The 12583-nt window shown below is 43.6% G+C and overlaps 1 protein-coding gene across 2 annotated transcripts in view; it reads left to right on the top strand.

The window, feature by feature from the left end:
* Window positions 1-5608, top strand: part of wwtr1 (WW domain containing transcription regulator 1) — a 177878-nt gene extending 172270 nt beyond the window's left edge. Inside the window, exon 6 of one of the 2 annotated variants that reach the window (XM_069897419.1) lies at window positions 5349-5608. In XM_069897419.1, the coding sequence (XP_069753520.1) occupies window positions 5349-5365 (17 nt within the window). In that variant the 3' untranslated portion in view covers window positions 5366-5608. Of the gene's footprint in view, window positions 1-321; window positions 4432-5348 lie in introns of those variants that run through there. The other variant, XM_069897418.1, reaches the window with a different exon arrangement.
* The last annotated feature ends 6975 nt before the right edge of the window (window positions 5609-12583 follow it).

Raw genomic sequence — 12583 nt, 5'->3', positions numbered from 1 at the left:
GCCACCTAAATTCACCAATTAACCTACCAACCCCGTACATTTTTGGAGGGTGGTAGAGGACCTGGAGGAAACCCACGCAGACACAGGGAGAATGTACAAACTCCTTACAGGCAGTGCCAGATTCGATCCTGGTTTGCTGGTGCTAAAACAGTGCTGGGCTAACCGCTACGCTAACTGTGCTGTCAAATTTTTGCCATGTTGTTTTTGGAGTCGCTACGCTAACCGTGCTGCCAAATTTTTGGAGTGAGTGGTTGTGCTTTGTGAGCTTTTGGGCTTGTGGAGGTACTTGCTCCAAGTAAGCTAGATATTCTTTACCCGCAGGAGAAATGGGGCAGTCCGCCATGACCACAAGCCAGCCCAACCGCTTCCCCGACTTCCTGGACTCCCTGCCTGGAACAAACGTGGACCTCGGCACCCTGGAGGGGGAGGACCTCATGCCAAGCCTGCAGGAGCCCTTTGGATCGGACATCTTGCCTGACGTGGAGTCCAGCCTCAATCCGAAGGAGACTTTCCTCACGTGGTTGTAATCATGGCGGGAAGCCAGAGGAAGGAAAGGAGAAAACTAAAATGGGAATTGAGATGGAGTTACCTTTTCTGCTTGGATCGGAGGCGACATGCCTCAAGTAGTGCTTTTTGTTTGCCTGACAACTTTTATGTTCGTCCTTACACCCCAAAGTGATATATGCTTGTCATTTAACTAAAGGCGGCTAGCAGTACTTTATATGAACTATACTCTAGAACTCTCTCAATATCTTTGACCTTCCACATAATCATGAGATTAACCTCTAGCAGAAGATCAAAGATTCCACTGCGTGTCCTGTCTTGCATGGCCAAATGAATGATTCTTTTTCATTATTTTAATATTATTATATAAGCAACTAAAGGAGAATGCAACTATTGAATCTTCAGAGATTGACCATTTGTTTTGGGGAGTAGAAGTCAGTTTGGTTCAACATTGACTGCAAGGTGGGGTGGGGGAGGGTTGGAGTGGGTGGTGGGCAAGGGGGGTGGAGAAGGGGCATTCATATACAAGTAGTTTTGGCGACCTTTTTATCTGCTTGAAATGACACCAGGCATTTTTCATCTATTTAACATGAACAGAGCTTTAAAATTGTTTGTGTTGTTCAATTATATAAAATAATGTACAAAAGGTGGGCAAGTTTTTAGTCAATTTGGTCACCACACAATAGTAGCACATGAGGCACCTCTTTAATTCTCTTGCTTCCTGTTGTAGCTACTGTATATATTATTCTGTCATCTGCTTTTGCTTATTTCTCAAGACGCAGATTGGTCGATCACAATTTCACATCCTACGCAGCCTGTTATATTTAGTGGAGGTGTTTAAAACCATTTAAATCAGTCTTTAATGCCTCCAGAAAGAGTATTCAGGGGAGCATGGTGTAAGCATGCTGAATCCCTTCATTTCACCATTCGCTTCTCAGCATCTCAATGTTCAAAGCTTTTGAGATAATGATACAGCCAAATTTAATAATATACCCTCCTAGTTTGTTGTTATAATGCTATGTGCTGTAAAGATAGACGTCGCAAAAGATAAACCTACCACATTTTTATCAAGTGACAGGTTAAATCATTTTTTTAAGAAAACATTTTTTTTTTAATTATTATTTGTAAGGAAACTTGGACTTTGGATTTTTATCACATTGAGAACTCGAATTGTTATACTTTTTAAAAAAAAGTTGAGATTAATTTTCATGGGCTCTTAAGAAATCTGGAATGATAAAGAGATTAAAGGTGTTATGGATTGGGAAAGTTCACAGGGGGACCAGAATGTACATTGCAAGTTGAGTGTGAATGATGGATTTGCAGCAGAAAACAATGAGGAGTTGGAAGAAACCAATGGTCAAGCACCGTGCATGGAGAAAAATTACTGGCCATCTCTCCCCACAGATGGCTGCCTCACCTGCTGAGACCCTCCAGCTTCTCTTTGTTCACATAAGATTCCAACATCTGCATCTATTGTGTAGCTCACGATGGATTTTCATTTTTGACATGATGGGCCGTGGGCCAAAGTCCTGTCATTACAAGATGAAGCTTGATAAGCTGTTCTGAACAGTCTGAAGGAACTTGCCCAATCCTACTTGACCAACGACTGATTCCCTTCCACGGGGAACTGGGTCAAGAAACTGGAGAGGGGAGAGAGAAAGAGAGGGATTGATCTAAAATTAATTTGTGGTCAGTGTTAATCATTTTAACTATAAAAACTGAGGTTGGGGCTGTTGCCTATTTATGGGACTGTATAAAAACTGCATCACCAATATTATGGTGGCTCTGTTTCCGTGCTCATGTAAATACCCAACAGCCAGATCCAGTATGAAGCATCAGGCTGGGATTTACAGGAACTACTTTAGACATTCTATCCTTCTCCCCACCTCCCTGTTTATTGTGAGCAGTGACTGGAAGGTCACTGTCCGGAATATAGCAGAACAGATAAGAATGCAGAATTGGACAGAGAAAGTCGATGAGCTTGTCTAATGTGTTTTGCTCAGGCACCCCTGCGGTTCGTACGCGAGACCTTCCGTAAGTGAACTATCCCTGGAACAGGGCAGTGCGTGCGAGAGATTGAAACACAAGTCAGATCTTGATAGTTGAGCAATGAGCTGCTGGAGGAATTCAGCAGGTCCTGCGGTGTCCATGGGTAGGGATGGCCAGTCAGCGTCATAGGTCAGGACCCTTTATTGAGACTAAAGTAGGATTTGAAGGCACATTGGTCATCTGGGCCAATATCCCAACACCCTGACCATTACTTGTTCCTCCTATCCCCTTGCCTTTATTGCATGTGTTCTTGAAGGTGTGTGGCCGTTTGAGTGGGTGGGATTGTGAACGACTGGGTGAAACCTGTGGTACAACCAAGGGAAGAAATCACTTCATCTTCACTTTGACCAAGTGATGGGAATTATATTGATGAGTATAGGGGAATGGCCGGGGGGAGGGGGAAACGCTAGCTTATTCTTGGACTACCTCCCACCCAGGACAGAGACAATAGTGAGTGTCCAGAAACATATAAGGGAACTACCCTTACCTCTCTAATATAATCTGAATTCATTAACTTTTTAACATGGGAGGCTCTTTCCTTACAGAATTAGCACTGTGTCTGATTTTGTTTTGTTTTTAAAAAGCTTGGAATCTTAATGTGAGTTGAGTGAATTGCACTTTTAGATCTTGTAGTTAACTAGTTTCTCTTATTATTGTAAATTTTTGTTAATCAACTGATCTTTTAGTATCTTTTACCAAATTCTACTCATGCTTGTGCATTATTAATGTATACTCGAATGTGGGCAGCAAGCAGAATCTTTGAATGAAACATTCGGAATGTAAGCTCCCAAGGCAGTGATATCTCCTGAGGCAGTTCTCACCTTCAAAGGATTGAGAAGTTATCCAGAAGAAGTCCACACAGTGACCAAAGTAAAAACGCCACGTTGGAGAAACTCAGCAGGCCAAACAGTGCACTTTATGCACTGTTTCAACGTTTCAAGCTTGAACCCTTCATCAAGGTATGAGCTAAATGTAGGCAGGGGCCCATTTATATTTGGCTCATACTTTGATGGTGGACTCAAGTTTAAAACTTGGGTTATATATCTTTATCTTTGTTGTATAAAGTCCACTGTGTGACCTGCTGAGTTTCTCCAGGATTGCACTTTTACTTCAGTCACAGCACAGCGTCTGTAGAGTTTCATGTTTTACTCCTGCACGTAGTGACCAGTTAAGTCATCCCTCCTACAATGAACAGGGCATGATGTTTATTGGGATGGGGGCAAAAATCACTGGGGCACAGAAATTGGTCTTTGAAAGAGAGTGCCAAAGACGTAGTGGTGTGGGCTGCTGGTTGTACCTGCTGCCATACTTCCTGTTGCCTCCAGTTGAATGGATAACCTGAGGACAACTGGCAATGAATGGTAACATCCAGCACTGGAATCTAAGGCCAGATTTCTCCTCTGGCCAGCAATGAGGAACTGTTCAGAGGATTCAACATGGAATATGTAAAATAGAAACCAAGAGAGGAACAGGTGAGAGAGTTAGAATACCAACAATATTTTAAGTATATGTTTGGATAACCTGGAAAAGGAGTATTGGGGCTCAAATGCCAGTTGAACAAGGACTGCTTGCGGGCGCACCTGTGAGAGCTTCTGAGAACTGCTTCAGTAATTGGGATTATTGGTTTAAAATATATTACTTCTATTACACTACAATAGAAAATTACATTTTTGTTGCTCAATCTATTCATACATTATAGAAATGTATCATGTTTATGTCCTTATTTTTTGAACTTGGGTTTTTTTTTGTACTGAGATGTGTGAACATTGCCTGTAGCAGGGTAGACATGCAAGTTGTATGTAAACACGGTTCAGTTCTGCTTTAAATCCTTGCAGTCCTGTACCACAAGCTTTAAAAATAAATATAAATTGGATTTTATCTTCTGAGTATTTGTTTTGATTTGAGCAATCAGAAGATTAAAACCATCGTTTCTATAATCCCATCATGGATTTACTTTTCACCTTCATATTCTACGATAGAAGGCATTAATAAATCTGCTTCAGAGGTGTGGTGCTTGGAATTGCCCCTGACGTAGTCAAAAAACACAGAAATGCTAGAGGAACTCATCCGGTCTCATAGCGCCCATAGGAGGTAAATGTATATTATCGACGATGTGGGCCTGAGCCCTTCAGATGTGATCCAGCCAGGGCTTTGGATAACTGTCTTATAACTTCTATCGACTCTTGTTCCAAACTTCTGTGTATTAAGAGAGGCGAGGAAGTTCTTCAGCCCCTCTCTCCGCTGTTCATTTCTCTTCCACGTTCAGCTTTTACAGTTGTCTCCAGTGTTCTTTCAGCCTCCTGCTTATCCATGATAGATTTCCGTCTGCCTTAAAGATGCAGAGTCTCTGCTAACATCGGCCATTAACAAATTTTTGAAGACTTGTGACTCTCTGCAAGATAAAATTGCTTCTCTTCTCAGTTTTAAATGTACCGAAGGGCATGTTACCGTGCTGTATGTCTAAAATTAAATGGGAGAGGGCTTGTCTTCCAGCCATGACACCTAGTTCCCGAGGAAGCAACCTTACCACTGTCACCCTGTCGAGACTCATCAGAATCATAGAGGCTTCAGCAATTCCCTTGCAATAAATGTCAGCTTTTCTATTACACTGGACAATGAAGATTTTGCTTCCTGAACACTTTTGGCTGTATTTTATGAATTTTGGGCTGCTGATCGTGAAAATTATCTTAAAATTTCACTATCACATACTTTTTTTAGATAAAACATATTTTATAATTTCCTGTCATACGAAACCACCAATGTCGTTGTAAATTCATTTTCTGCATTTGCACTAGGGCTTCTTCCCCGCTGATCTCGGTGCGGTCAGTGACGAAAATGGTGAAAGGTTTTACCAGGACATTGCGACCATGGAAAAGCGGTATCAGGGCAACTGGAATCCATCAACGCCGGCCAACTATTATGAGAGACATCAGATGCTAAGTACAAACGAAAATCAGTGTGGCAAAGCATTTTTAGGTCTGTTGAACTAACGCAGTGTGTCAGAATCATTATGCGATTAAACATTCTAGATCCAATAAAAGTTCATTTAATGCTTCCCCAACTTCCTCTGTGACACTGCAAATCTAAAATATCTTTGTGTTCAGCTTGAAGTTGTTTATCATATTCATTTTTTTTTCAGGAAGCAAACCTTTTGGAAAAAAATTGTTGTCACATGAACATTTTCTTCTTTGTTAAGCAGAAGGTACACAAGCTTGAAAACATGATTGTCTAGACTTGAGGACAATTTCTTTCCTGCTGTTGGATCCTTGAAAGGAACGGATTCCCCTGTACTTAACATCCCGTCCTAGTATCCCTCTACCCTGGACGTATTGATATACTGTGGCACCACTCCTTGCAGTTTTATTGTTGTCCATCTCGTGCTCTACTTAAGTATGGGATGTCTTATCTGGATAGCACACAATACAAAATGTGGCAATAAATCCCAAATTACCCTGCAGCTCTTCTCATTTAACTAAGATACAAATTTGCTTTTTTTAATTCTGATCATCTGAAATGTCCGTCTTCTTTCACAAGTGAGGCTTCCCCTCCACCACTATTAACTCAGCCCTCACTTGCATCTCCTCCATTTCCCACTCCACTGCCCTGGCCCCCTCCGCCCCCAGATGCAACAATATGGAATCCCCCTCATCCTCATACCAGCCTCTGCATCCAACACATCATCCATCGGAATTTCTGGCACTTACTACAGGATCCCACCCCAGCCACATTTTTCCTTCTCCTCCCCTCTCGGCCTTCCACGGGGTCCACTCCCTCCATGATTCCCTCATGCACTCCATCCCTCCCCATTCATCGCACCCCCGGCACCTTCCCCTGGGCCCACAGGAGGTGCAACACTTGCGCCCACGCCTCCTCCCTCACCACAGCCTGGAGCCCCAAACAGGCTTTTCAAGTGAAGCAACACTTCACTTGTACATCCACAGGACTTATCTACTGCATCCGGTGCTCCCTTTGTGGCGTTCTCTACATAAGGGAGACCAGTTGCAGACCGGGAGATCGCTTCGCTCAGCACCTCCACAACAACAGCGACCTCCTAGTAGCCAACCATTTTAATTCTGAGTCACACTCCCAGCCTCAGACGTCTGTCAGTACTCTCCCATCAAGACCACCTGTAGATTGGAGGAACAATGCCTTATTTTCTGTCTGGACACTCTCCAGCCAAGTGACATTAACTCTGACTCTGCTTTGTGCTAAACTTGCTCACCTTTTCTTTCCCCTCCCCCTCCCCTCTCTACCCACCCAGCCATCCCTCCGACCCCTCAATAATGCTGTCCCTTCCCTTCTTTCTTACCAAAGGACTCTATTTGACCTGCTGGACTTCTCCAGCAGTTTGTGTTTATCTTCAACCACGGTGTCTGTAGATTTTTGTGATTTACTTCTCTTTTGTTCTTCCTGCCAAAAAGGACCATTTAAGATTTTTCTGCTTTCTCTCTATTTGCCAGATCTTTGTTCACCATATGTATCCCTTTGTAGTTGAACAAGAAAGTCTGCAGATGCTGTGATTGCAATTCAGCGTGTAAAAGTGCTGGAGCAACTCTGCACGTCACACAATGTAGCCAAGACACATTTTGGGTCCGGCCCTCTTCAAAGAGCAGGCAGGTGTCTGAATCAATAGGTGGGGCAGTGGGAAGAGCACAGGCAACAGGCCATAGGTGGATATTTAAATTTAATTTAGATATGCAGCGCGTTAACAGGGCCTTTGGGTCCATGACCCTGAGTCGCCCAATTGACTTACAGCCCCCTCTCCCCGGTGCATTTTTGATTGGTGGGAGGAAACCGGAGCACCCAGAAGAGACCCACGCAGACGCAAGGAGAAGGTACAGACTCTGCAGGCGGCGCGGGATTCGCGCCCCGGTCTCCGGCGCTGTAACAGTGTTGTGCTAACCGCTACGCTAACTGCGGGTGGGAGGGCAGAAGAGGAAAAAAGCTGGGAAGTGAAAGGGGGAGGGGTAGCTCTCTGAATGAAGGAAAGGAGACAGAGGGATAGGGAAAGAGAGGGAGACAGGAGAGGGGGCTAACAGATACCGTAAAAGTCAATGCTATCTGGTTCGAGAGTATCCCTTTGTGGCCCTTTTAGGTCTTCTTCACCACTTGCTTTCCTCTCCAAAAAGTGGTGGTCCTGCCAGAGCTGCTGTAACGGCAGTACTGCTGCTGGTGTGTACTCGGGGACAGCTCTCCCCCGAAGGGTCCTACCCGATGGCTCCGAAGAGGCTTTAAGCGGCCTGTTAAAGGAGCTGATGATGTTTATTTTAAAGTCCTGTGAACACGAGGTCTGTGCCTAAGATGTGGCACCTCTGCTCTGCAGCGGCCAAGAGGGGGTGCCACAGTTGAGAAGGAGAAGCAGAGGAGATGACAGTGACCATGGTAGCAGACCAACGAGGGCCTCAGTGGCTGAAGGGCACACACAGGCGACGAGGTGTTGGCTACTTGCGGGTGAGGCACCCACACCAGGCTGCGGGCTGCTGGAGACTGGCTCAGTGAGGACCAGATAACGGAACCGGGATTCGAGATGGCAAGGAGGACTCACTGGGGGTGTCACTTTTGCTTCTCTTTCTCTGACTGTAAGGGGTGCCGAGCAATGCTAATGGTGAATCTTTTTCTCCCTATTGAAGAATGAAGGCAAGTTCATGCAATACGACATTTTTGTTTTATTATAAGAAGATAAATACTATCTGATCTTTGTGTTATGGGCTAATTTAGCAGCCAGACCTTGGCTCCCTCCATCTTGGTCATCGATGCTCCAGCACCAATCCCCAATGGATCATCTTTGGTCACATCTAGCCAATCAGAAAAAGTTCCTATTTATTATTGGTTGGTCAATCTCCTGTCCACATTAATATTTAATTCCATACACAATGAACATTTTAAAATTGGAAATAATGTTATAAGTACATAAGAAATAGGCCATCCAGCCTATCGAACCTGCTCCTCAGTTCAATAAGATCATGCCTGATCTGATCATCGACTCAACTCCGCCTACCTGCTTTTTCACCATATCCCTTAATTCCTTTTTAATGTAAAAATTTCTCTCACTGAACCTTAAATATGTTTAATGAAGTCGCCTCAACTGCTTCCCTGGGCAGAGATTTCCACAGATTCACTACTCTCTGAGAAAACAGTTTTTCCTCATCTCCGTCTTAAATCTCAGAAATAGGGGACACAGCCTCAAGATTCAGGGGAGCAGATTTAAGACAGAGATGAGGAAAGGCACAGGGAGAACGTACAAACTCCATCCAGACAGTGCTGCATTTGAATCCCGGTTGCTGGCACCGTGACAGCATTGCGCCAATGAGCAAAATTAAAATCAGGAAGGCAGTAGGATTAGGATTAGGGTCGGGGTTAGAGTTTAGAAAAAATACCAAGCCATTCTCTTCATTCATTACAAACAGCAGGGCAATTTAGGATAGGGGAGGACCACTCAATGATAAAGGTGGGGGTTTATGCCTGGAGCCACAAGAAGTGGACAAGGCATCAAATGAATACTTTACATTGCTGTACACCAAGGAGAAGGACACAGAGGACAGTTAGATCATTGTGGGATATGCTAATATTTTGGCCAAAGATATATTGAGATGGAATAGGTGTTGAGTTTCTTGAAAAATGTTAAGGTGAAACTAATGGGATTTATCCCAGGTTATTGAAAGAGGCGATGGATGAGGCCTTGATAGGTATCTTTGTATTCTTTCTAATTGCAGAGAAGGTTCAGCGGACCAGAGAATCAGATGAAATTTGGGGCTGCACGGTTAGGGTAGCGGTTAGCGTAATGCCATTACAGTGCCACCGACCTGGGTTTGAATCCAGCACTGACTGTAAGGAGTTTTTACGTTCTCCCGTGTATGCATGGGTTTCCTCCAGGTAGTCCAGTTTTCTCCCATACTTTAAAAATGTATGGCGGGAGTGGTGGGGGGGGGGGGGGGGGGGTTGTGGGAGGTTGTAGTTAATTGGGTGTATTTGGGCAGACATGCAACATACTAGTGAAAACAAGCTTTTCTTGTGTGTGATTTTGGAAAAGTATTTTTGGTGATTATTTAGTGCCACATCTCTAAAAGACACACAGTGGACCAGGCCATACGCTTTCTGATCATAGCACTGATTAACCATGAAAGAGCTTGCTGGTGTTGTCAGCCATTATAATCTTTTTGTTATGAATAAATGGTGCAGAACAGTCATTCATAAAATAGCTGACACTAAAAGATGAACAGATAAGACCTTCTTGTCATCTTTCAGACTCACGATGAGATTAGTGCACGATTTTGCAAGGACCTCACTGATTCTCAGGTTCAGGTGTCAAACAGGATTGTGGAATCGGTGGCAGGTAATGGGAGCAGGCACTGGTGGGGTGGGGTGGGGAGGGGGGTTGGTTGTGATTTAATGCTTCTGATTAGAGAAACATACCTTGTATTTGGAGATTGTGGATCGACAGCACATCAGCACCATTGGAAAGTTCTGAACAAAATGGAAATACGCCCATTAATTTGATCATTATTTGCAATCAGGTTGAAGAGAGAGGCAATGGGAAGCAAAGGAATCAAGTCAAAGATGCCTTTTCCCAGATTTGAGTAAAACAGAAAAGTCTCCTCATCTTCCATCTGGGCACCTTTCAACTGGATGGCATTGCCATCCACTTCTCTGGTTTCTGTTTAAACCCCCTGCCCCATCTTCTTCTCCTGTCTCCTTTCCTCTAGTTCTGTCTCTCTTTCTCTTTATCTCTCTTCCCTTCTTCTTCTCTCTCCTGTCACAGAGCCAAAGTCAATTCACAACTTTCCTCTTACCATATCTGGCTAGTTCTATTCTAGATAACCATTTTTTCCCCACCTTCATTATTAGCAGAAGGCTTTAAGGAATGGTATTGACTTGGAATTAAAATTTCAAAGATTTATTTATTCAAAATAACTTTGCTTCTTTTGAACAATTGTCTGTTAAATTCAAGCTTTCTAATAGATTTTTTTTTAGATATTTGCAAGTTAGGAATCTTGTTTGGTCTACGTTGGACACTTTTCCTCGACCTGCAGATTCAAATAGTCTTCATTTACTTTTTGATTTACAATTTGTTCACAGTGGATTGATATCATGTATTTATATTGATCTATTGGATTTAAGATTAGCCCCAATGGCTAAGATTAAAAATGATGGGAACCTGATTTTAATATAATTTTTTCAGGTGAGGATTGGTATTCCATTCATAGGTTGATCAATGAATCTTCATTTTGTGCAAGGCATTGTTTATCTGGCTCTTTAAATGCATGGTTGTCTAAAGCTTGTCATAACCGAAGGGTGGCAGTGGGAACGAGCTCCCACTGCTACACAAATGCTCTTAACGGCGTGCGTCTCAAACAGCCTCTGACAACCAAGCCCAACTCCTGGCCTTCATGTGTGGCATCATTCTTCTGCCCGGCAGAATGGTTCTCACTGACTGGAGGAGGGGGCCACTTGCACCTTGAAACCAGTGGCTCCGGGCAGATGGGGCTTGTTAATCACGGATGGTAACTCATCCAGGAGAGGGAAAACTCCGATTTCAAACCTCCGCTGCCTTGTGGCTATACCCGCTCACGGGAAAAGCTTTGTGAGTAAACACCGAGGAAAAATCCAGAGTCGGACTCAGTGTGCCCAGTACCAGCACGGCCACTCCTGCGACGCTGCTGGCACCAAACTGTATCGACCTTTGTCGTTCCTTTGGACCTGCTATTAGTATGGAGACAGGAGTCCCCCTGCACGGGCAAGAGATGGTTCTCCATATCGGCTCTGCCCTTGATTGCGCTCTGGAGAGACCACTCCAGCTATTCCCATGGTCAACCACGTCCATTGGAGGCCACACATAATGCATGCTAAGTCACAAACCCAAATATCTCCTATTGTGCCCTGGTGTCAAATTTTATCTGCTTTCGTCAAAGTAATTTACTTCAAAATGTTTTATCCCATTGAGTAAATATAAATGTAAATAGTGGTGTTTTGTTACTGATCTGGTAAAATGATTCTATAAGTTCCTGCTAAATATTTTAAGCCATCTGTTAAAAATTGACATGGTCTTTCTGTTTAAAATAATGTTTTGAGTCAGGGCCAGAGAAACTTAAATTCTTTTTAACAATGGCCAGCACCTCAGGGTCATAAGTGTTGTTTAAAGTTTTTAGTACCAGTGTAATAACTTAAAAAATACTTTTAACGGCTACCATATGTGTCTTTTGGAGATGGCAAGGATTATCGTGTGGGAATGCGTGCTTTACTATTTTTAACTAACTGCTGATGGCCAAATGTAGTCCAGCTGCTGGATCCCAACGTCGTCAGTCTACATAAAACTGCCTCTTTCTTACCCAAAGCTCCAACATCCACCTGCCTCTCCCTCAGAGAAGACGAAATGTCCTCGGGGTCGACAATGGGCTTTTAGCTGGGGATTGGTTTTGGATAATTTATCTGCTAATGGATAATTCTACTGCAATTTTCTGCTCTTTGCAAGCTTTCAAGCCTGCCAAATAGGCCCCGATAGAATTTTGTGTCACGGCCAGCCACTGACCATGTCTGACACCTCAGTATCAGCCAGATGGACTGCCACACAGCTGGGAGGCAACATCTGTTGGGTGAGATCATAAACCAAACTCCCATCCACCCGCTCAGAATCTTGTAACATGATCTCAAAGATGAGCAGGGGTGTTGGGAGATTTTCTCTGATGTTCTCAACCAATCTCACAAGGACAGATTGTAATGCTAAAGTTAAAACCAGGCCCATCAGCAGTGGAATCGAGAAGAACTTTCACCCCAACTTTGCTGGACATTTGCCAGTCTTCTGGAATTTTCATGATTTGAGATTGAAAATAGGCTGGAAGAGTGGCAAATGTCCACCAAAGTTTGGGAGAAAGTTCTTCTTGATTCCATTGCTGGTTGACCTGAGTCTAACTTTAGTATGAAACTCCCTTATTGTTAATGCAGTGGGTCATAAAATCCCATAAAGATGACCTGGTATCTATTGTTTCCCAGCAGATCAGGAGAAATTTGACAAACAGGATGAAATTTGGGACTG

This window comes from Narcine bancroftii, chromosome 9 (assembly GCF_036971445.1).
Source record: "Narcine bancroftii isolate sNarBan1 chromosome 9, sNarBan1.hap1, whole genome shotgun sequence".
NCBI classification, from domain to species: Eukaryota; Metazoa; Chordata; class Chondrichthyes; order Torpediniformes; family Narcinidae; genus Narcine; species Narcine bancroftii.
The sequence above is the reverse complement of the archived record's forward strand: the minus strand, read 5'-3'. Positions and strand labels throughout refer to the sequence as shown.